Consider the following 24,840-nt stretch of genomic DNA (forward strand, 5'->3'; position numbering starts at 1 on the left):
AAAGTAAAGTAAGAGTTTTTATTACCCCCATTTGGTGAACTTCGAAGATGAAGTGGAAGATGATGGCTTATCGAATTGAATCACACCCTCTAAAGGAACATTCTCCTGACCCACGAAAACTGTTTCATCTCCTGAAGAAGGGATTTGAGAAGCTGAGGTAGTAGTAGTAGTGGGTTTGGACTTGACGCTTCCGTCGGGGTTAGAGAGAGCGAGGACGACGCGTTTTCGCCGGCGAGTGTTGGGAGCGGGGACGAGCCATGAATCGGAAGAAGAGAAAGCAGAAGGATTGGATTTGGTGATGAATCTGACGGCAGAGACAGGTCCGGCGGGAGTGCGAAGAACTAACATTCTCTTCTTCTATCTATGCCTTTGTTGGAAGCCAATCGTCCGACAACCATATATATTTATCTCTTCACTTTTCTTTTCAATGAAACAATTTTTTTAAAAAAATTAATATTTAAAAAAATTCACAAAAATATACCAACTATTTATTTTGCTTTCATGATTATTTACTTATTTATGCAGAAAATACATAAAATTATTTTTTTACTAGTTTTTTAGTTTTTAATACTAAAATCTAGAACTTATTATATTATACTCAGTTTTATAATATTTATGGTACATTATGAGCAAATTATAAAGTCTTTGTCTTTCTCATTTTCTCAAGTTTTTGAAAATTAGAGTCAGTTCATAATTTATTTTGAAAATCAGTAATAATTATATATTTAATTTTACCATTTTTGATAAATTGATGCTTTTCTACATTTTTCCCTATAATATTGTGGTGTTACTTGTTCCTGGTGAGTTTTTAAATAATAGTCTAAAGTCTTTTTTGCAAGTTTTGTAGATCAAAGGATATATTTGCAAAACATTGAAAGATTGAGGGTTTATTTAGCAATTTAACCGTTTTTTAATCACAGGCAACAAAACAAAATCGAGTACTCTCTCTCTCTCTCTCTCTCTCTTCCGATCTCTGAGCTCCGGGATGAAGAAATGGTTGGTGATCGCAGCCACGGTGGCGATAATTGCAATAGTCGTGAGACAAGGCACGACTCGATACGGATGGAACAAAGAAGCGGCGTTAGAAACGCTGAAGGAATGGTCAGATCGGCTCGGGATTTGGGCGATTCCGACGTATGTAGCGGTTCACACCGTAACCTTAGCTCTATGCCTCCCTCACGCCGTCTTCTTTGAAGCTGGTGCTTCCATGCTCTTTGGATTCCTCCCTGCTCTTCTCTGTGTTTTCTCTGCCAAAGTTCTCGCCGCTTCCTTCTCCTTCTGGATCGGCAGGTCTCATTCTTCTCCTCTCCTCTGCGTTTTTTTAATCCATTTCTGTGTATGTGATTCAAATTGAGCTTCTCGACCGTTTATGTGTGTCTAACTGTCTATAGTGTATGAATTTGTTCTGATTGATTAGGATTCAGATCAACTCATAGAAAACTATATGCTTCAATTCATAGCTAGCTAACACACTCTGCTTGCTTTTGGAGATGGTTTAGATTTTCCTGTGTAGGTGTTCACCATCGTTGAAACCTTATACATAAAACTTTTCTTGAAATCCATGTCTTCAGATTCTATAATGTGTGTGTGGATGTGATGGTGATTCTCTATTTGACAATTAACATATGGTGGAGAATGGAACTAGGATGTTAGCTTTCATAGTTATCTCTTGGAAGATGAACACTTGCCATTTTCTCATATGTTTTTTTGTATTGTCAGGTTTGTTTTTAAGAGTTCAACGAGAGCAACTGGGTGGGCTAAGGGAAACAAATACTTTAATATACTCTCGAGAGGAGTTGAGCGGGATGGTTGGAAGTTTGTTCTTCTTGCGAGGTTCTCGCCTATTCCTTCTTATGTCATAAACTACGCTTTGGCAGCCACTGAAGTCCGGTTTGTAGCTGATTTCCTGTTCCCCACAGTTATTGGCTGCCTCCCGATGATTTTGCAGAACGCTTCAGTCGGTAGCCTTGCTGGTATGGCTGTGGCTTCTGTAGCTGGAAAACAGAAAAGTCAGGTTTGGGGTTATGTTTTTCCAGTACTTGGGATCCTGTCAAGTGTTTTAATTTCATTGAGGATCAAAAAGTACTCAGCTGGAATTACAGAGGCATCGTCAGATACTTCTCCCTCTACACAGTCTGCTAACAGTTCTAGTTTAGCTTCATCTGAAACCTCGAATCCCACTTATGGAACCGATGGATCCAAGAAAAAGTGAGTGATGATGATACAAACCATGATGGTGGTTTTCTGATTGCTGGCAATACGTTTGTTTGGTTTGTAGCTATCAGATTCTCAACATCATGGCTTATTTTGGACGAGTAGACACAACCTGACAAGTTATACAAGTGTTAGTTTTTGTGGTTCTTTCTTTACGTTAGAATCTTTGAACAAAACAGTGTTATTTTCTATACCAGACACACAACTGTGTCGCTTTTAAAAAGACTGTAACATCGGTTCCTAACTTTTATAAAATTTTCATTTAATGTTTAGTTTTTTGAAGCAGTTTCTATGGTTAGTAACCAAATAGAGGATCCATTCTGAAGAAATGTGACTATTTATATTCGTTTTGCACAGCTGCTTGAACCTATGAAACACTTGGGTCAAAACATAACTAACTATTATTCTGTAGCATTGCTCTGGTCTTGATTCGTAACCAAGAGACTCAGATGCAGAGAGTGGATAACTTAATGTCGGATTTTTTGTAAATAATAAATGAACAGAAAATCTTTATTTGGTATAGAGTTGTTTCTCAGTGTAGCAGTTCACTTATCATTTTCAATGTTCAACTCTCATAGAATGATAGAACACACAAGGGGGTTAGATAGTGCAGATGCTTATGGTTGAAAGACTTACCTAACAGTGGTACAAGGCGTTTTTGTTGGGATCACATGTGAAAGTTAGGCACATGGATTAGTTCTTGGAGTTGGTAGTAGACCTCAAAAAAAGACAAAGAGGAGGTATACTAAGGATAAGTTGACCATGTCTCTCTCCTTAACTTACATTCTAAATTATAGGATTTGGTAAACTGGGAGCAGTTAGCTTTTGGAATCTCTTCAAGTATAAAACCCCCACCACTCTACTATTATCTCAAATCAAAAACTCTCAAGTTACAAAAATGGCTATCTCAATGCTTACTCCTGGTCTTGTTCTCTTTGCCATGTTCTCCTTTGATATTGTTGTTGCTCATTCAGGTCTAGGATTTGGATGGAGAAGTAATCGCCCCATTGGAGGAACTTTTTCCTCAAGTCTTTACCCACAATTTTACCAATTCTCTTGCCCACAAGCTGATGAGATTATCATGACTGTACTTGAAAAAGCCATAGCTAAAGAGCCAAGAATGGCAGCATCTTTACTCAGGCTTCACTTCCACGATTGCTTCGTCCAGGTAAAAGTCATGATGACCTATTTTTGTTTTCCCTTTATGTGTTTTATAAGCTTAACAGTTAAACACTTTGTGTGTAAACAGGGATGTGATGCATCAATCTTGTTGGATGATAGTGCTACCATAAGAAGTGAAAAGAATGCGGGACCAAACAAGAACTCCATTAGAGGGTTTCAAGTCATCGATGAGATCAAAGCCAAACTAGAGCAAGTTTGCCCTCAAGTCGTCTCTTGTGCCGACATTCTAGCTCTTGCTGCTCGTGGCTCAACTGTACTGGTAAAATAAAGAGACCCTCAAGAGAACCTATTGGTGCACTTACGAGTTATATAGCTTTAGTTTTCTGATTTCTTTTGGTTCAATACAGAGCGGTGGACCATCATGGGAGCTTCCATTAGGGAGAAGAGACTCGAGGACAGCGAGCCTCAATGGCGCAAACACGAACATTCCTGCACCTAACTCCACTATTCAGAACCTCTTAACAATGTTCCAACGCAAAGGTTTGAACGAAGAAGACCTTGTTTCCCTATCAGGTGAGCTTAATAACATGTATTATTCTTCTTTTGTTATAATAACATTTTTGCACTGAATAAAAACCGAACAGAACTGTGAAACTGAATGAACCAAAAATCTTACAGGAGCGCATACGATTGGAGTAGCGAGATGCACAACGTTCAAACAAAGGCTATACAATCAAAACGGTAATAACCAACCAGACGAGACACTAGAGAGGTCTTACTACTATGGTCTAAGATCGATTTGTCCACCAACAGGAGGGGACAGCAACATTTCACCTCTAGACTTAGCCTCTCCTGCTAGATTCGACAACACATACTTCAAGCTCCTCCTATGGGGAAAAGGCTTATTGACATCAGATGAAGTGCTTCTCACTGGCAACGTAGGCAAGACTGCTGCATTAGTGAAAGCTTACGCAGAAGACGAGAGCCTTTTCTTTCAACAATTCGCAAGGTCGATGGTAAACATGGGGAACATTCAACCTCTTACTGGTTTTAATGGTGAGATCAGAAAGAGTTGTCATGTGATTAATTAAAAACAAAAGAAAAAACTTTGTTTTCAGCATATTATTGTATTAATGGCGGTCGAGGAAGAAATAAGTCGTCGTGTGATGTTTTTTCAATATGTTAGTGATCTAGTTAAACAACTTTATGAATGAAAATGTACCGTTCGTTGTTTAAAGGAGTGAACCCATTAAAAATTTGGTGAAATTTAGAACTCATTAAAAATCTCCCCTAGTGATCTAGTTAAACAGCTTTCCTTCGTAGCTTGTCAAATTTAGAGAGCTGGCGCTCGCTATATTCTCAGGAACCGCAAAACCGGATCACTTTTTTGGGGATTAACCAATGCAAAAACCCGTAAAAAGATGTTGGTAGAGTTCCAACAGGCAACAACTCAATATGTCTTCCGCGGTAGTTCCAAATTGTTCAATCCTTTCCATGCAAAAAAATCCGAATCAAAAACTTTACAGACGAAAATGGTATTGAGGATGTACCTCTTATCCTCACTGTGAGGTAAGTACGAGAGCCGGATGATCTTATACCGGAAAGGGTTAGACCCAATAACCATTAAACCGAGGGCTACCGACCTACCGTTAAATAGCGGGTTTTTGGTTTCGTTAAAAGATAAGGTAGGTACTCTGTCGTTGTTACTTGTTGGTTTGCAGATGATGTTGTACTCTGGACCTCTGGTTATCTTCCTCTAACCGGACGATCATTAACACAAATCAAAATCCCATGACTTGCGTTACAAGCTTCAATCTTTACCCTTCCCCGGGGTAAAACATCGAGCGGACTTCAGTCCTTCCTTCAGGTTTGTTTCCAAGAGCCGCTTTGACAAAAGGGGAGTGTAGAGTTAGTCCTCAAGAGTACTCGAGTAACCGGAAATGGAATTGGTTATTTGGAGATTGAGTTTGAGAAACGAACAAGTGTATGTTCTCTTGTTTTATTCTTTGTTCAGGAGTCTGAATTTTTTGACCACCGATAAAGAAGAATGAGAAAGAACCTCGAAGAACATGTCTAGGTACTTGGTTCATCTCAAAGACATGTTCAGGTTAAAACATAGGGGAGTATAGTTTAGTAAAAAATGACATATAGAAATTAAATATCTTATTTTTATACACTAATACAAAATAACATTCCATAATCTACATCACAATTTACAAGCTTCAATCTTTACTCTTTCTGTAAGTAGAAAATCAAGTGATCTATGAAGTTTTTTTTTGCGCAATTTACCCTGTCAAAAATAAATGTGAAAAAGAGAAATTTATTTATTCATCATACTTTACTTAAAATATAGTCAAATATAAAATTGGTTCTTCCAAATTTGAAATGGAAAAGCACATAATCTTATACGCTCTCTATTACAATTGAATTACGTACCTACACCAAACAATGTCAAAGAATCTTGGTGATCACATCTTGATTCATTATTGAAGACTCATGATTGTCGATTTCAGATCAAGAAAGAGGTTTAATGAGTTTTGGGTGGATATGAAAACAATAATGAATTCGATGGTTACATTTTTTTAACGTTAATTATTATAATTAGAAGCTCAGGTTCATCTATATAATCGTAATTTATAAATTTAGAATATTAAATTTCTTTATTTACTAAAAATCATTTTTTCTCAAGTTACATTTAATAAAATTTTACCTAAATCTCACAAATTGCAATTTTTACAATTTACTTAAATGCTTAAGTGGGGATTATTGGTTTAAGATTTGAGTAGAATTTTAAAGATTTTAAATGTTATGTAGAATCTGTTGTTATTAGATCAAGATTTTGTTAAACTCTGTTAAAGTTTAGTGTTATTAGTTTGTGATTTGTAAAAAGTCATTTAAAATCTTAACAAATCTGGGTTATTGGATTCAGACTTTTATAAAGTCATTACAAGTTTTTTGTTATTCAATTAAAACAAAAGAATCTAGGATTGTTAATGAGTTCAATTATTATGTTATTGGTTCATGATTTTAGACACTTTCTTTACAAAATAAAGTCATGGAAAGTATCATAAAAATACAGGGATTGTTTGGAAGACTTTACAAGATTTTAGAAAACTAATCAACAAAACTCTCTAGCAATCTTTAACAATCTTTCACTTATTCATTTTTAATGATTTTGTTGAACTCTTCAAAAATCTTCATAAATCTAGGTAATAATTATACAATTTTTAGCGATTTTTAAAGATTTGATATGAACCTCAATATTTATATATTGTGGTCATGTGTACAAAGATTCTACTGTTCATACTTTTTGATGAATGAGAAATACATCTTATTTTATTTTTCCTCTCAAGTTAATAAGATGCTGGATTCATCTTCAAAGAAACGAACAAACAAGTAAAAAATCTAGATACTTTCCAAGAGAGTGGATGTCTCTAATACTACTTGTAACATAACATAGAATTTAGGTCGGAAACTACAATCCATGTCTATACCATTTGACATTAACCTAACATTATCAATATTGAGAGTGTCCAAACTTTGAACACAATGCTAGCTACCAACACGGTAATTACTCTCATTGGGATTGACGCAAATGAAATTTGTTGAGGTTATAGCCATAATTTGTGTAGATTAGGCAATTGTTACAACTGAAGAAAATATATATCATTAAGATGATCTCTCATTTCCTATAAATAAATCTTTTTCTAGAACCTCTTTTCAATGATCTTTTGACATCTATGGTACATAATGTACCACATGTAATCCTATAATTTTTGAAGCTACAATTACAAGTTTGGTTCTTGAAGGAACCAATTTTTTTGGTTTGTTGGAATCACATGATGTTTTTGTTTGACAAGTTTGTATCTGTTTTACAAAACAATTTTCGATTGAATATCTAATTACAAAAGAAAAATCAAGAAAGAATTTAAAAATAATTAAAATATGGAAAAAAAAAATCAAAATTCAGCCAGAACAACATTGCACCACCTTACAATTTTTTTTTGTTTTTTTTTACCAATTCATAAAAACGAAAATTATGCTAATATTTTATTTTAATTAAATAAAAAAGCTGATGATAACGGTTAAATAAAAATAATATTCTTGTGATTCTTCTTCGATCTGCGACCAACATGGCAACTCTAGCTTCTTTACTACATGTGCCGCTTTCCAAAGCAGCAACAAAGTTATGCAGCAGATCTCGAGGAAGTCTTTAAGCACCGAGAGAGAAACCAAGGGTGATGATTTTTACTTCCTTCTCACCGGAAGAGGCGCAAGAGATTATCACATCAGCCGAGTCGACACGAAAATAGCAGACAAACGTAGCTGCCTTGAGGAAAGTAGCCACTGTTCTTCTTTGTGATGCAGAAACCATCACCTCATCAATGGACAGCATGAGGGAGATGATGGCTGCCATGAAAGAACCCGATGGAAATTTTGGTGCTTGGTGTAACTTTTCAAGCAAAAGGAGAAGCTGTTAAAGAAGATAAGGCTATTGAAGAAAAGAAAGAAGCTAAGGCTATTGAAGTAAAGAAGGAAGATAAGGCTGAGCCGGTTAAAGAAGGTGGTTGGGTGTCGGTTGATATGGAAGTAAAGAAGGAAGATAAGGCTCTTGAAGAAAGAAGAAGGAAGATAAGGCTGAGCCGGTTAAAGAAGGTGGTTGGGTGTCAGTTGATGGTTTACAAGCCATGGGTTTTGACTTGATGTATAACGGAGTTCTTAATTTGGTTCATATTGCTATAAACCTAACATGGGGTGAGGCTAGTCTGGTCCGTCTAAATTGTATCCAAGATATGGAGGATCGTATTCTTGGATTCAAAAGTCCTCGAGTGAAAGATAATAGGCAAGCTGCTGTTTTTTTTACCAGAAAGTTGTTCCTCCTCGTCAATCATTTGGCAGATGGACCCTAGCTTCGGGTGGTTTCACTTTCTTCTCAACTAGTTGCATTCTCTTCTTAGACTACTATGTGAAGGGGTCCCTGGGTTCTGCCGGAAATTTCAGAGGGAGATCTGATCCGCTTATTGGTGACAAAGAAGTACAGTTAATAACAACTGAGTATGAGTAGGATAATGACTAGTAGACTAGTAGTATTGGTGACAAAGAAGTAGAGTTAATAACAACTGAGTATGAGTAGGATAATGGCTAGTAGACTAGTAGTAGAAGTGTCTTGTTTTGTTTTGTTTGTGTCTTAATCAGTAGTTGAAAACTCTTATGGGATCGATTATGTTAAAAAAGCTTTTCTATTAACGGCAAAAACACAAAAAAAAAAAAAAAACGGAAGAATAATATTTACCCAGCCGGACCATAAATAAATATAAGTCCATGGCCCCAAAAGCCTCTATTTGATATCTAACAAAACCCATTGCTCAAGAAAACACTTTTTTATAAGAAGAAAAAAAGTAAAACAGAAAACAATTGATAAATTAAATTAGCCCTGTGTCGTCGTCGAACTTTGAGATCTGTAGAAGAAGATGAGCGACGGAGACGACGCTGCTAGACGCCGTACCGCGGCGGTGACTGAGTACCGGAAGAAGCTCCTTCATCACAAAGAGCTCGAATCACGTGTCCGCACAGGTTCGATTTCCACCTAAATCTTCCTCATTCTCTCTCTCTCTCTCTCTCTCTCTCTCTCTCTCTCTCTCTCTCTCTCTCTCTCTTCTTTTGTTTCCCTGAGCTTTTGGGTGAAAATCAAATCTAGGGTTCGTTCCTACTCTTTGTTCTCATTAGAACCCTTGGGAATTTGGTCTGGTTGAATAGTGACGAGATTTTTAGGGGTTTTTGGAGTTGTGAATTTGAAGTCGATCTCAAAGCTTAATTGAAAATTTTGGTAGTTCAGTTGAGACTCTATAAACTGGGTTTTGTTTGCGGCTATGCAGCTAGGGAGAATTTAAGAGGAGCTAAAAAGGAATTCAACAAAACTGAGGATGATTTGAAGTCTCTTCAAAGCGTTGGCCAAATTATCGGAGAAGTACTACGTCCTCTTGATAATGAGCGATGTAATTTCCTGTCTCTATCTCTACCTATTGCTTTTGATTCGATTACTACATTCTTCTATCGTGCTTTATTATCTAAAGGTGGGATTTTTCCTATGCTTTTTGTGTAATTTTAGTGATTGTTAAGGCAAGCAGCGGCCCTCGTTATGTGGTGGGTTGTCGTAGCAAGGTGGACAAGGAAAAGCTGACTTCAGGAACTCGAGTTGTCTTGGATATGACTACGCTAACGATTATGCGAGCCCTTCCCCGTGAAGTATGCTTGATTTTTGGATTTGCTTTTCGCATATTCTCTTAAAGAGTGTGTTTTGTACTGTCTTTGACATGGTAGTATCCTTTTTGATGATAGGTCGATCCTGTTGTTTATAACATGTTGCATGAAGATCCTGGCAACATTAGTTACTCGGCTGTGGGTGGTTTAGGTGATCAGATCAGGGAACTTAGGGAATCTATTGAGTTGCCTCTCATGAATCCTGAACTTTTCCTTAGAGTAGGGATTAAACCTCCTAAGGTACTTCATTCTCTCTCCACTCCTTTCTTTAAGCTATCACAAACTATCCCATGCTTATGGCTAAAAGAATCGAAACTCACTTCAAATTCCATTGAGGCTAATTTGCTTTTCTCTCATTCCAGGGTGTCCTTCTGTATGGACCCCCGGGTACTGGAAAAACTCTATTAGCAAGAGCTATTGCCAGCAACATCGATGCCAACTTCTTGAAGGTTTGATTTGGTTGTTGAAGTGGACTGGTGTTCAATCTTATTATGCCTTATCTGCTCTAAATAAACTCTCTTTTTTTCTGCCTTTATGTTTAGGTTGTATCAAGTGCAATCATAGACAAATATATTGACCATGTTACTTAAGACTTGGAGGTTGTCCGTACGGACGTCCGTACGATCGTCCTAATGGCCACCCTTAAGGTTGAGGCCTATTGAGAGAAATGAGAAGGCTTGGGGTTGGAAACAATACCAAGCCCATTAGAAGGATCTCGAAGAAGAATGTGACCGTTGGAGGATAAGAGTCACGAGATAGCTTCCCTTAGGGAGACAAGGTCACGTCGCTTTCTATCTTGGGATCGCTCCCTTCTCTCTCTTCATGTCTCTATCTACAAGTTGTCGAGTTGGTGGGATTGTTAACCTAGTTTTCATTCTATTTAAGGCCTTTGGCCGACATTGTAAAAGCTATTCTAATACAAGCTCTCATTTTATCTCACATTCTCTCTAATTTGCTTCCGCATACTCAATTTAAACCAACATGGTATCAGAGCAAGTTTATTGATCCATGGTTCTATAAACTTTCTCCTCTTCTTTTTCTTGTTCTTATTTGATTCTACTTTGCATTCTCTACTCGTATACTACTCCTTTACTCTATTCTTCATTCTACTCACTCATTCGCGCTTCATTCTATCCGCTACTCTATCGTTTTTCTCGCTACTCTACCTAACAATGGACAACAACAAGCCTATTGTTACCCCGGTGGTGCTCAAAGGAGCAAACTACCTGTTGTGGAAAAGAACCACAAAGACCGCTCTCAGTGGCCGAGGACTTTGGATCCATGTAGAAACGGACCAACTCCCCAAGAAAGCCACTAAGGAGGACGGTAAAGAAGGAACGGAAGAAGACAAGGAGGCTGATCTCGAGAAGGAAGTCAAGTGGTTCCAAGAAGATCAGACCGTGCTTGCCATTCTCCAAAACTCGCTAGACGCACCGATTCTTGAAGCCTACTCGTACTGCGAGACGGCCAAAGAACTATGGGAGACGCTAGCGAATGTGTATGGGAACGTGACCAACTTGACTCGGGTATTTGAGGTCAAGAAGGCTATCAACGGTCTCCATCAAGAAGACTTGGAGTTTACCAAGCATTTTGGGAAGTTCCGGTCATTGTGGGCCGAGTTGGAGATGCTCCGGCCAAGTACTATCGATCCGGCCATCCTCAATGAACGAAAGGAGCAAGACAAGGTGTTTGGTCTCCTGCTCACTCTCAATCCGGCGTTCAATGACCTGATTAAGCACATCCTCCGTGGAGACAAGCTACCTACTCTTGAAGACGTGTGTTCTCAAGTGCAAAAGGAACAAGGTTCACTTGGTCTCTTTTGTGGAAAGGACGACTTGGCTACCGCGAACAAAGGAGTCTACAAGCAAGATGACCGGAAAACAATGGTGTGCGACCATTGCAAGAAGAAGGGACACATGAAGGACAAGTGCTGGATCCTTCACCCTCATCTCAAACCGGCTAAGTTCAAGGCGCATATCTCGCAAGAAGGACCAAGCGGTNAAGGACGACTTGGCTACCGCGAACAAAGGAGTCTACAAGCAAGATGACCGGAAAACAATGGTGTGCGACCATTGCAAGAAGAAGGGACACATGAAGGACAAGTGCTGGATCCTTCACCCTCATCTCAAACCGGCTAAGTTCAAGGCACATATCTCGCAAGAAGGACCAAGCGGCCAAGGTTTCGGTGCAGCAAACCAAGGCAACGCGGCGGCTACGGCCATGGCGGCTTCTCTTGGAGATCTTGTGAGGAAATCAGACCTGGAGGCCCTCATCAAGTCCATCGCAGCCCTAAAGGAATCTGGTATCACTTTCTTCGCTTCACAACCTAGTAAAACGCTTGTTGTAGACTCGGGTGCTTCTCATCACATGATAAGTAACCCGAGCCTTATACACAACATAAAGCCGACTGTGGGAAATGTGATTATTGCAAATGGGGATAGGATACCAGTTAAAGGTGTAGGAGATTTAAAGTTGTTTGATAAGAACTCAAAGGCCTTCTTTATGCCTACTTTTACTTCTAACCTATTATCGGTTAAGAGAGCTACAACCGATTTGAATTGTTATACCATATTTGGTCCTAACAGTGTGCATTTTCAGGATATTGAGACTGGCAAGATTCTTGGAGGTGGAGATGCTAAGGGAGATCTCTATGTCCTAGAGAAAAACTCATCAAGTTCACCTAATATGTTTTCTTTTAAATCGGACCTTAGTAGTATTTCAAGTGAAGTGTGGCATGCTAGACTAGGCCACCCTCACTCTAGAGCTTTTCAATTAATGTTGCCTAAATTTTCTTTTGATAGTTCAAGTTGTGAACCTTGTATTCTTGGCAAACATTGCAAATCGGTTTTCCCTAAATCTACTACCATTTATGAACATTGTTTTGACTTAGTACATTCTGATGTTTGGACCTCACCATGCCTATCTAGAGACAATAACAAGTATTTTGTGACTTTTATTGATGAAAAATCAAAATATACTTGGCTCACATTGTTACCATCTAAAGATAGGGTTTATGATGCATTTGTTAATTTTCAGAATTATGTTACTAATCATTTCAATGCAAAAATAAAGGTACTAAGATCAGATAATGGGGGAGAGTACATCAGTCATAGACTCAAAGATCATTTGTCCAAACACGGCATTCTACAACAAACGAGTTGTCCATATACGCCCCAACAGAATGGCGTGGCCGAGAGGAAGAACCGGCACCTTATGGAAGTGGCGAGGTCGATGATGTTCCAAACCAATGTCACCAAACGATTCTGGGGAGATGCTGTCATGACGGCTTGCTACTTGATTAATAGGACTCCTACCAAAGTTCTACAAGACAAATCTCCATATGAGGTACTCAATCAATTTAAACCATCTTTGGATCACTTACGCGTTTTCGGGTGTGTATGCTTTGTTTTGGTTCCAGGGGAACAAAGGACTAAGCTCGACGCCAAAAGCACCAAATGTATGTTCATTGGCTACTCGACAAGTCAGAAGGGCTATAAGTGCTATGATCCAGCTGCTGGCCGCCTACATATCTCTCGAGAAGTGCGGTTCCTTGAACACCAAGGATACTATGCGACAAAGGATTGGGACAGTCTCAAGGATCTCTCTCGGTCCAACTCTGATCGTTCGGCCAACCTACGGTTCCTCCTCGATCACCTCGGCATCACCACTCCATCAAGCCCGTCGAGCCATGCTCAGCCTACTCCGACCTCACATGAACCGGATGTACCCGCTATCTCACCCGTAGAAGAAGAAGTTCAAGAAAATGCCTCCGTGCCGCTTGTTCCTCCTCCGGCTGAACCATGTGCCGAGCCTACTCATGAGGACAATGATCATCTCGTGACCTCAACCGATGCTCTCCCACGGGAATCTATGGTTGCTCTTCCCCGGCGAAGTCAACGTCTAAAGTTTCATCCTTCGACATGGAAAGATAAGCGGGTCTACTACAACAATCAGGCCGTGGCCCATCCTATCCAAGCGGTGTGTTCACTTGACCTGGTTCCTCAGGAACACGCTGCCTTCCTCACCAAGATTGATGCTCAATTCGTTCCTCAAACCTATGATGAAGCCAAAGAGCACAAAGAGTGGTTAGCGGCGGTTGATGCTGAGACCGATGCTATGATCCGGAACCACACTTGGGACGAAGCGGATCTTCCCAAGGGAAAGAAGGTGGTCAGCTCAAAATGGGTCTTCACAATTAAGTACCTGAGCAATGGCGACGTGGAGCGCTATAAGGCTCGCCTTGTGGCTCGCGGTTTCACACAAACATACGGTACCGACTATACGGACACGTTTGCCCCGGTCGCCAAGCTGCACACCGTTCGTGTCGTTCTCTCCTTGGCTACAAACCTCTCGTGGGACCTTTGGCAGATGGACGTCAAGAATGCCTTCCTTCAGGGGGAGCTTGAAGAAGAAGTGTATATGCACCCACCTCCGGGCTTCGAACATCTTGTGGCTCCGGGCAAAGTTCTCCGCCTTCGCAAGGCCATCTACGGCCTCAAACAATCCCCTCGGGCGTGGTACCACAAACTCAGCTCGACACTTCGCACCAATGGTTTTCGACGCTCGGAAGCCGACCACACATTGTTCACTCTACGGACTGCCGGCGGTCGCGTCGTGGTGCTCGTCTATGTCGATGATATAATCATCACTGGCGATGACAAGGAAGGTATTTCCACTACCAAGACTCTCCTTCACTCAGCCTTTGACATCAAGGACCTCGGCGAACTGAAATATTTTCTTGGGATTGAAATCTCCCGATCGCCGGAAGGACTCTTTCTCTCCCAACGGAAGTACACGCTGGACTTGCTCAAGGAAACTGGTAAGCTGGGGGCTAAACCGGTCTCTACGCCACTAGAAGAAGGCTACCAGGTCAAGCGAAAGGGGGAGATGAAGACGTTACCGAACAAGTTGGCTGAGCCATATGAGGACGTGGGCAGATATAGGCGGCTGGTTGGGAAGCTGATTTACCTCACCATCACACGGCCGGATCTGTGCTATGCTGTGAACCAAGTAAGCCAGCACATGAAAGCACCAACAAACTTTGATTGGAACACTGTTGAGAGGATCCTATGCTATCTAAAGGGAAGCCCTGGCCGCGGCATTTGGATGGGAAAGAACAACAATACCGAGCTTGTTGGCTATTGCGACGCGGATTATGCGGGCGACACAACCGATAGAAGGTCTACAACAGGATACTGTACGTTTGTTGGTGGGAACCTAGTCACTTGGAAGTCGAAGAAACAGAAGGTGGTGTCTCAATCAAGTGCCGAGTCAGAATATAGGGCCATGAAGAAGCTCACAAACGAGCTAACTTGGCTCAAAGGTCTTCTCAAGGACCTTGGAGTGGAGATAGATGAACCCATCACTATGCACTGTGACAACAAGGCTGCAATACATATAGCAACCAACTCTGTTTTCCATGAGAGGACCAAGCATATCGAAGTAGACTGCCACACAGTGCGAGAGAAGATTGAAGAAGGGGTTGTCTTACCGTGTCACACGCCGAGCAAGGACCAACTGGCCGATATTTTCACAAAAGCCACTAGTCCACAGATTTGCGAGTATATCTCTAGCAAACTTGGACTAGTCGATCCTACACATCCATGAGAAGACTCCTCTAACCCGTGGAGAGCACACTCTTTTCCTTGATATGGTTTTGTCCCATGTGGTTTTCCATATTAAGGTTTTTAACGAGGTGGTCTTGTGCGGGTTCCAAGCTTAGCCGTTTCACTTGGCTAAGCTTGAGGGGGAGTATTGACCATGTTACTTAAGACTTGGAGGTTGTCCGTACGGACGTCCGTACGATCGTCCTAATGGCCACCCTTAAGGTTGAGGCCTATTGAGAGAAATGAGAAGGCTTGGGGTTGGAAACAATACCAAGCCCATTAGAAGGATCTCGAAGAAGAATGTGACCGTTGGAGGATAAGAGTCACGAGATAGCTTCCCTTAGGGAGACAAGGTCACGTCGCTTTCTATCTTGGGATCGCTCCCTTCTCTCTCTTCATGTCTCTATCTACAAGTTGTCGAGTTGGTGGGATTGTTAACCTAGTTTTCATTCTATTTAAGGCCTTTGGCCGACATTGTAAAAGCCATTCTAATACAAGCTCTCATTTTATCTCACATTCTCTCTAATTTGCTTCCGCATACTCAATTTAAACCAACAAAATACATTGGAGAAAGTGCTAGGTTGATTCGAGAAATGTTTAACTATGCTCGTGAACACCAGGTAGAATACCATCTTATTCCTCTTGACTCTTGTCTTATACCTTGATATGCTTTATATTGAAGTTGATGAATTTTTTATTAACTCTCATTCTTGGGGGCTAGCCTTGTATCATTTTCATGGATGAAATCGATGCTATTGGTGGGCGCCGTTTTAGCGAAGGAACTAGTGCTGATCGTGAAATTCAAAGAACACTTATGGAGTTACTCAACCAGCTTGATGGGTTTGACCAACTTGGAAAGGTATGACCTATAGTTTTAGATTACTACACGTGCATAAATCTCTGTGGTAATGTTATTTCACGAGCTGTATTAGTTACCATTGTGAAATTTATTTGTCCCCCAACATTCTTTGTTCAATGGAATATCTTCTGATACTTGGGAGATAATATTATTAGGTGAAAATGATAATGGCCACCAACAGGCCGGATGTTCTAGATCCAGCACTTCTCCGTCCGGGTAGGTTAGATAGAAAGATTGAGATCCCATTGCCAAATGAACAATCAAGAATGGAAATCCTCAAGATCCACGCATCTGGTATTGCCAAGCATGGAGAAATAGATTATGAGGCTATTGTGAAACTTGGAGAGGTTTGTTTCTGTTTCTTATGTGCTCACTGCGGTGTAGTTTTGCATTGGCTATAGATAATGAATCCCACTGATTGTTGCTCGAAATCAAAATCCATAGGGTTTCAATGGTGCCGATCTGCGTAACATATGCACTGAAGCTGGAATGTTTGCAATCAGAGCAGAGCGCGACTATGTAATCCATGAAGACTTCATGAAGGTAGATACAAAAATAAATACTCTGCATTTTAACATATTTATTCGTACCCATACTTTTCTGCTTATTAAATTGTCGGTCGTACAGGCGGTGAGAAAGCTGAGCGAGGCCAAGAAACTTGAGTCGAGCTCTCACTACAACGCAGATTTCGGGAAAGAGTAAGAAAAGAAGAAGCTCAGAGAAGAAGACAGAGAGCCTAAGGGGGGCAGTGAAAAACTCTGCTGTTTCACTTTGAAAAACAAGCTAATGATTCTGTTTCAGTTTCTCAATGTTTTGTTTCGAGGTTTTTAGTATACAAACAAAAGTTCTTGCTTTAGTAATGACAGCAATTCTATGTTTATGCCCTCCTATATCTCTAAATATGGTTCAAAATCACAAAGAGTCAGTTTGATTCATCTTTCGGCGCCAGGAGTTCATTTTTGCTTTGAAAGAATTATTTGTAAAACCCCAAGTCCATTCGTCATTCAACATGCATTGGCCGTTTTCCCTCTTCTGAGACCAACTCCAACTTATCTCCATTTCCATCTCAACTCCAACCTATCTCCATTTCCATCTGCATAATAGAGTTTGGAGTCAATTTTGCTCCAACCCATCTCCATTTTCATCTCCAAAATAGATATCTCCATTTTTTTTTTCTCTATATTTGAAGACCTCTTTTTTTTCTTTACACTACAATTTGGAGATCTCTATTTTTAACTCCAAAATGGAGTAGGGTTGGAATAAAACCCAACTCCATAATAGAGTTACTCCATTTTGAAGAAAAAAATGGAGATATGGGTTGGAGATGCCCTGATACATGTGAAAACTGTTCACCATAAACGTGGTGCAGGGAGAAAATGTTGCAAAAGATGATTCGCTCGTCGTGAATGTAAAACAAGTTTGGCCTGTTGATGTTCAAGTCGGTGACAATTATAGATTTTAGTTCGGTGGGAAACATATCGAAATTCTCTTTATAAATATATATGTGCCGAAACATGCGAAAGTCGGGCTACAATATTCAACTAGACGAGTTAAATAAGACGAGAATAACAGGCTGAAAAAGGGAAGACAAACTAGATAATTCGTCCAACTTAAACCATCGACGAGTCTGCTGTCAACTAGAATACCGTGTCGGTTCGTCCATCCAAAAAACCGAAATACCCTCGTTCACATTTTCATTGTTATTTGGGCTTTTACAAATGTTCATGGGCCAGATCTTGGGAGTGAGAATCCACCCCCAACATGGCCCAAAATAATAAGATACCTATTTAAGTAACGTCGAGAAAGCTATTTCATAACATCACACACCCCCCTTTGGCCTGTCCTTAAAAAAAAAAAAGAAAAAAAACCTAAGAAAATCGCAAAAAGTTCATAAATTAAGATGGCCGGCAAGAGCATCAAAGGAGGAGGAGGAGGAGCAGTAGAAGACGTAATCAGCTCTTTACCTGATGTGATCCTCCAACATATCCTCACCTTTATTCCAACCCAATTCGCCATCAGAACTTCTCTTCTATCAAAACGATGGAGGCATGTATGGTGCGATATACCTTCTCTCGACTTCTTTGATTACATACGTAATCGTGATGATGATGCCATATACAAAACCCTAAGTAATTACCACACTGCTCCTAAGATCATGAACTTCCACAACAGCACCAGCAGCAAACTCCACGTAGACAAGTGGATCAAGTTCGCCATCTCCCGCAACGTGGAGAATCTTTCCTTGGAATTCAGGCATCATCAGTGTCCTACTCCTATTCCCGATTTCTTCTTCATCAATACCTCTGTCAAGCAACTCACCTTTAAGCTATTCTTCACTGATTTAACTCCCAAATACTCTGTGCTCTGGACATCACTGAAGAAGTTGTACTTGGGTTGTTGTAATATGTCTGACGAATCCATTGCGAAGATTCTATCTGGTTGTCCAGTACTTGAAAGCTTAACATTGTATTTTTGCGATAAACTGATGGTTCTTGATCTCAGAGAATCATTGCGTCTGACAACATTAGAAATAGACCGCAACATTTGGGTCCCCGGGCCAACGCAGATCCTGGCACCACATCTCCATAGTCTCACATTGACAAACTCTCTGTTACCGTGTACTTTAGTTGATGTCTCTTCTTTAACCGAAGCGAAAATGGAAATTGGCTTCAACCACGTGGAAAAAACGGTGGATGCTGAGTTTCTTCAAGTAATGGTGCTAAAGATGCTAGAAAAGTTACAGAAGGCCGAGAAACTTACTTTTGGAGGAAACTTTCTTCAGGTATCTTTTGAGCTCCCCTAAATTAATCAGTTGGTTGCACCACTTTTTGATTTACAGGTTTAGCCGTTTACGAATGTTTTAATCTATATATATATGTTACTCAATGTATATATATATGCGTTTCATTTGGGCACTGAATATCGATCTTTTTGTGCTTTCTGTTAGATTTTATCTGTTGCGGAGCTTTGTGGTGTTCCTTTTCCGATGTTGAAGGTCAAATACTTGGCTCTCGAGACAGCGATCTTTCAGTATGTTATTCCTGGTATAGAAAGGCTGTTACAAAACTCACCTTGTTTAAAGAAGCTCATCTTACGCGCAAGGGATTGCAACACCATACCGGTATAATTATTTACCGTCAACGTGCTCTTTTATTTTCCTGCTTGGCCTCTCTTCTAACGAACCACTATCATCGAGTTCAGATATATATATATATATATATATACCCATTTTTGTGTGTTTTCTCTTTGTTGAGCAGACGAAGTGCCTTGACGACTACCTAACTATGCAACGCTTGAATCCGGATCAATGCTGGAAATCAAAAGATGGAGTCTTCTGGAACAAGAACCCTTGGTATGTAGAGTTAAAGCACGTGACTTCATTCGTGGAACTTGTGCTTAAAAACGCAAATACATTAGAAAAGATGGTCCTACTGTTGAACGAACATTACCTTACGTTTAAGTTTACGGAGCTGGTCCATCCAACACTTCCTCATAACAACAACGTCTCCATTAATATTGCTCTCTTAAACAAACTGATGAAATCAGATCAATGGTGTGAATCACAGGACTTATATAGTCTCTAGTCTTATTGAACCTTTTTCATTATAATTGGTGTATTTTACTTCATGTTGAACATTTTACATTTTACCTAACTACCTAAACATACTTTAATTTCTTATTGGTTCGATTCGGTTTCATTCGGGTTGAAAAAGCTTACCAAACCAAACTGAACCAAACAGTTCTGGTTAAAAAAAGCTTAACCAAATGAGTTGTATGTAAACTTTGGTTTTGTTTGGTTTGTACGGTTCGGTTAAAATGCCTAACACATACAAATTGGATCTTATTGACACATATATTTCTTTTTATTTTTGAATACATTTTAATAACATAGATTTTTTTTTTTTACTCGTAACATATCATTTCATTGATTAAAACTTATCAATACACAATTGTTCCAGGAGCCATATTGGCTTGTTTACAGAATCAGCATAGCAAAGAGAAGAAGTACATCCAAATTGTGCTAATAAATGAGCTGCCTTATTACAAGATCATTTTGTAAAAACACAATTAACACATTCAAATTTCGATAACCAACACTTTAGATCAAGGAGTATGTTTGTAAGCTGTCTGTGTCGTAAGTTCCCATTTATAATGTTTATCAGCACTTCACAATCGCCTTCCAAAATTAATGATGTATATCCTCTGATCCAAGATTGTTATAATGCTATTAGCATAGCTTTGGCTTCCATTTCCAATGGCGAAGATGTGTTTGATAATCGCGTTGCACCCCAGGCCAATGCAGATCCCAAGTTATCACGAATGATCCAACCTCCTGTTGCTCCTCGATTTATACTATTATATCCAGCATCGAAATTGCATTTGACATAGTTGATAGGAGGTGGACACCAACGCTGAATATTACGATTCTTGATTCTCTGTTGATTGTGTCTTTCAATGCTATGAGTAAGATCATAGAATTGTTTCGCCTCCGATTTTGCCCATAACACAGTTTTGGATGGACTCTCTCTAATGTTGTTAAAAATACTATTGTTCCTTGCTTTCCAAATTCTCCAAAGTATACATATTGGTATCATTGATTCAGCACTTGATGTTGAAGAATTGAGAATTGAGGACAAGAGATTTGAGAGATTCTCTTCTGCATCATCAGCTAAATTTGCTGTGTCTAAATGGGAAGTATGTGAAAACCGCCGTACCATTTTTGCAAAAGGGCATGCAAATAAAGCATGATTAATTGTCTCTTCAGCTAGTCGACATCTAGAGTAGATTGTGTCCAACTGCATACTTCGAGATCTTAATCTTGTTAAGGAGGGAAGACTCCGTGATATAATAACATAGATAAATGACTATAAATGTTTAAGAAAGAAAATAACAAAAATAATTTGATTAAATCAGTTTTCGTATATCTATAACTAAGTAGACTTTTTGTTTGACTTTGGCTTCTTAAAAAGTTTATATCTCATCATCCCGAAAATCTTATAGAACCAAAATATGCTCACGAGTTGTAATCCTGATCCCATTGCCTGTAAGAAAAGAAAACAATATTCACATTACAATTATGACATAGAGAGAGATTATAGTTGTGTTAGAAAAAGAAAAAAAAGGGAGAAAATCGATGAAATCAATACACATGTTGTGTACTTGTGTTTGAAAAATTTCACATATTACTTTTATTTTTTCTGAAAGGAGAAAATGGTGAATATCAAAATATGTAACTAAAAGCAAAGACCAAAACGAAATATGGTGATCTAAAAATATAAAGTTATATTGATTTTATTGTTTGATAAATTTTGTTTTTGTTTAAAAGTATAAATTATATTGTTGACGAATATAATTAAAACCTGTTTGTTGGTAGTTGGGAAAGATATAAAATACCTTGATGAAGATGGGATTATCAGCTGACAGACTGACGTAAACGAGAAATGGTCCGCACACAATTCTCGCCAATGTGAATATAGTAGCAAAACATACCTATCATCAGTTAATGTAAAACAGCTCGGTGCTTAGGTTTTTAGCAGGTTTAAACTAAATAAAATAAATTTAACTTTCATTTCAATAAAATATATTGCTAAACCAAACAAAAGACAATAATGCTAAAGAGAAGTAGGTTTGGGTTTTACAGGAGGACCTTAACTATAAGAAATGTTCAATGCCAATTGCTAATTCATTGAAATTAATCCATAAACAAATAAGACCACTATAAACGTTTTAAGTGACAAAAATACTTGGTTATTCAATAAAATATTAGTGTTGTTACTTATGAACACTAAAGACACAAAAAAGGACCCCCACAATTTGAACTAGTCTACTTAATATTTCTAAATGGTGAAGAAGTTAGATCTATATGTAGTTGACTTTCTAAAAGAATACAATCTTTTGGTTTAGTAAACTACAAATCGAAATGAACGTATTTTAGTCTTGAGAGCTTTAAAAAAAAATTGATTAGTACTTTGTAAATTTATATACATTTTTTTTATTTTATGAACTTTTATATTGATACACTCACATCGGCGGCTAGATTGAGGCTGGTGTCTCTGTATCCAATCTCTTTGAGAATCTCCCTAAGGTGGAAGAAAGGACTCGATATCTCTGCTATCCACAGTGTAGCGATGATCTCAGATCCAGACTTCGAAACAAGAAATGGTACCAACATTTAATAACCCAAGATCTCATATATCTTAGTGTAACCATTAAATTAGAGAAACACATAATAATGATGATAATAATACCTTTTGGTTGACAAAAAAAATAAAAAATAATACCTTTTGGTAAGCAAGTCCAGCTATAAAACCAAGAATGCTAACAAAATGATGAACCGCGTTATCAATGCTGATCACTTTATCGAACTGACAACATATGAGATCGTAGATCATATATGACAATGAAAACGCCATCACGTCCATCTGCTTGTGGTTTTCCATCTCAGCTTGGTTACAAATTAAATTTGCAAAAAGAGTCAAGAGAGAATTGATTACGTGGTTAAGAAGGAACCTGTTTGAGAGATGGCTTAGATGCTCGGGGACAAACAGGGCAAGACCAATCTTGAACAGAGAGTGTTGCTAATGTGACAGCGATTGTGGCGTGAGCCGTGGAGAGAAGACGGTTGCTGAAGTTGAATGAGTAGCTTGAGAAGATTCTCCGGGTGAGAACAAAGGCCACACCCCATGAGATTACTCCAAATACTATTATCTTAATAGCTCTTACTAGTTCTTCCTCCATTTTTGATCTCTTTCTTTTTTTCCCCCAATGCAAAACCTATATTGCTTATGTTCACAAAAGTGATAGAGAGGAATAAAAAGGTTTGAGCGATGTTAATAGGCCGACATTATTGGTGGTATGTTAGTTGGGAACTTGGGAATCAATTGTGTGGATCCCATTGTCGTCATTAATGTTTCTGGTTAAATTCATGACCTAAAAAAGATTTGATCCAACGATTTTGGAAGTACTTTGCCCCTATATAGCTCCCAAACAGCCTAGTTAACTGGATTTAGTGTTGAGTAAGAGACTAGACAACAAGTCAACTGGATTTAGTGATGAGTAAGAGACTTGACAAAAAGTCAACTGGATTTTAGAAAATTCAAGAAGTTTGGATTTCTTTTTGTCAAGGTTGACGGGTTTTGCTTACTGCCAATCAGATTACTAATTAACAACACTGTATTTAGATTTGACGATACAATAGGTTTACAAATATTAGAAATTGACAGTAGGATTATAGACAAAAGTATTCAGTGATAGATCTATAATATGTTATTTATCTACTTCATTTCAACTACAATTATCGTAATTTTATAAAGAAAAAAAAACAATAAAATATTATTTTTTTTTCTCATATCAGAGAATACAAATACTGTATCATACTACTCAACATGTTTTTTACCATTAAATTTATTTTATTACTCAATATATATTTTGACCCTGAGAAAAAATATTTTTTTTTTAATTTGCTACTATGCGTTTCTATATATTTTAAGATTATTAATAAGAAAAAATAATATTAGTAACGAAAAAATGATATACCATAGTTTATATGAGGAATTTTATAGGTTATGGTAGCTCTGGGCATTCGGGTCCGCGGGTCGGATCCGGGTAGGAACCGACCGGGTCCGGTTCTTTCGGTTACATAAATTTTTTATCCATTTAAGAACCATTAAGATTCGGTTCGGATTTCTGTTCGGTTCCTCTCGGTTCCGGGTCGGTTCGGTTCTACAATTTTTGGAACCAAATCAGAACCGAAACTTGAAATTCAATTTTTGGTTCGGATAAAATGGATCCATTTGTACCCGAATATAGCAAAATACCCGAAAATAAAAACATAAACTTGAGACATCATAGTTCAAAGTTCAAACTTATTTCCTAACAACAAGAGTTCAAAGTCTAAAGAGATGAGCAAAGTTCAAAGACAATAAGACATCAAACACCAAACAAGAGACATCAAAGTTCAGACAAAAAGAGCAAGACAAACAAAAACAGAAAAACTTGAGACATCACACACCAAAGTTCCATCAAACTATCATAGAGACAAAGATCAAACTTGAAACTTGAATGCTACTTGAAACCGTAACCGTCCTTGCCTCCTTGGCTTGGCTCCTTGCAAGTTGAATTCATTTCATACTCTACATAACAAAACAGACATCAAACTTAACATTCAAACTTAAAATTCATCAAAGAGATGAGAGATTGAAAGTGTTTCATCAAAGAGAAGAGAGTAAGAGACATCAAACTTACTTTAGTACTCTACAGTCCTTGCAAGTTGAACTCAGGATCAAACTCTACATAACACAACAAAACAAAAGATCAATTTTCAGAAACAGAAAGTAAAAAGCACATTTGAGTTAAAAGAGTTTAATAGAAGATATAATTACCTCGCATGAGCTCATCTTGCAACTCCACATCCGCAAGCAATTGTTGGATTGTTATCACTCCTTTTTCATTGACATGAATCTCACATTTCATCCATTGCTCTGTGCACATCAAGACTTCAATCATGTAGTGGGTTAAGCAGCTTCTTTGTGGGTTCAATATCCTCCCACTAGTGCTAAATGCAGATTCTGATGCTACTGAAGACACTTGCATTGCAAGTATGTCTCTAGCAATAAGTGATAGAACAGGGAACTTTGGGCTATTGATCCTCCACCAAGATAGCAAATCATACTCAGCACCATTTAGAAGGGTTGGATTCTCCACATTTTCTTTCAAATACAACTCCAGCTCATTTGATGAATCTTGAATTCCTAGTTCTTTAACCACATCTTTGTAGAG

At 38.6% G+C, this 24,840-nt stretch overlaps 5 protein-coding genes and 1 pseudogene across 6 annotated transcripts in view; 4 read left to right on the forward strand and 2 right to left on the reverse strand.

The window, feature by feature from the left end:
• The window catches only part of LOC104757973, a 5,473-nt gene extending 5,076 nt beyond the window's left edge, over positions 1–397 (reverse strand). The window contains exon 1 of one of the 2 annotated variants that reach the window (XM_010480765.2): positions 129–397. In XM_010480765.2, the coding sequence (XP_010479067.1) occupies positions 129–348 (220 nt within the window). In that variant the 5' untranslated portion in view covers positions 349–397. Of the gene's footprint in view, positions 1–25 lie in introns of both variants that reach the window. The other variant, XM_019239170.1, reaches the window with a different exon arrangement.
• LOC104757974 lies at positions 925–2,499 on the forward strand. The gene is made up of 2 exons (XM_010480766.1): positions 925–1,290; positions 1,720–2,499. Exons 1-2 carry the CDS (start codon positions 986–988, stop codon positions 2,210–2,212), a joined length of 798 nt encoding a protein of 265 aa, XP_010479068.1. The 5' UTR covers positions 925–985; the 3' UTR covers positions 2,213–2,499.
• Positions 3,026–4,596, forward strand: LOC104757975 (peroxidase 9-like). The gene is made up of 4 exons (XM_010480767.2): positions 3,026–3,382; positions 3,464–3,655; positions 3,744–3,909; positions 4,015–4,596. The coding sequence occupies exons 1-4, from the start codon at positions 3,113–3,115 to the stop codon at positions 4,425–4,427; spliced, it is 1,041 nt and encodes a 346-aa protein (XP_010479069.1). The 5' UTR covers positions 3,026–3,112; the 3' UTR covers positions 4,428–4,596.
• LOC104757976 (26S protease regulatory subunit S10B homolog B) lies at positions 8,716–16,947 on the forward strand. The gene is made up of 11 exons (XM_010480768.2): positions 8,716–8,910; positions 9,213–9,332; positions 9,446–9,582; positions 9,676–9,837; positions 9,960–10,046; positions 10,140–10,165; positions 15,763–15,823; positions 15,925–16,062; positions 16,218–16,409; positions 16,507–16,605; positions 16,690–16,947. Exons 1-11 carry the CDS (start codon positions 8,808–8,810, stop codon positions 16,762–16,764), a joined length of 1,200 nt encoding a protein of 399 aa, XP_010479070.1. The 5' UTR covers positions 8,716–8,807; the 3' UTR covers positions 16,765–16,947.
• LOC104759790 lies at positions 17,368–19,646 on the forward strand (annotated as a pseudogene).
• LOC104757977 (transmembrane protein 136-like) lies at positions 20,060–22,856 on the reverse strand. The gene is made up of 5 exons (XM_010480769.2): positions 22,573–22,856; positions 22,344–22,484; positions 22,088–22,207; positions 21,457–21,552; positions 20,060–21,104 (listed from the first exon to the last, which is right to left on the reverse strand). Exons 1-5 carry the CDS (start codon positions 22,798–22,800, stop codon positions 20,994–20,996), a joined length of 696 nt encoding a protein of 231 aa, XP_010479071.1. The 5' UTR covers positions 22,801–22,856; the 3' UTR covers positions 20,060–20,993.

The sequence above is a fragment of the Camelina sativa genome, chromosome 17, assembly GCF_000633955.1.
Source record: "Camelina sativa cultivar DH55 chromosome 17, Cs, whole genome shotgun sequence".
In the NCBI taxonomy this organism is placed as follows: domain Eukaryota; kingdom Viridiplantae; phylum Streptophyta; class Magnoliopsida; order Brassicales; family Brassicaceae; genus Camelina; species Camelina sativa.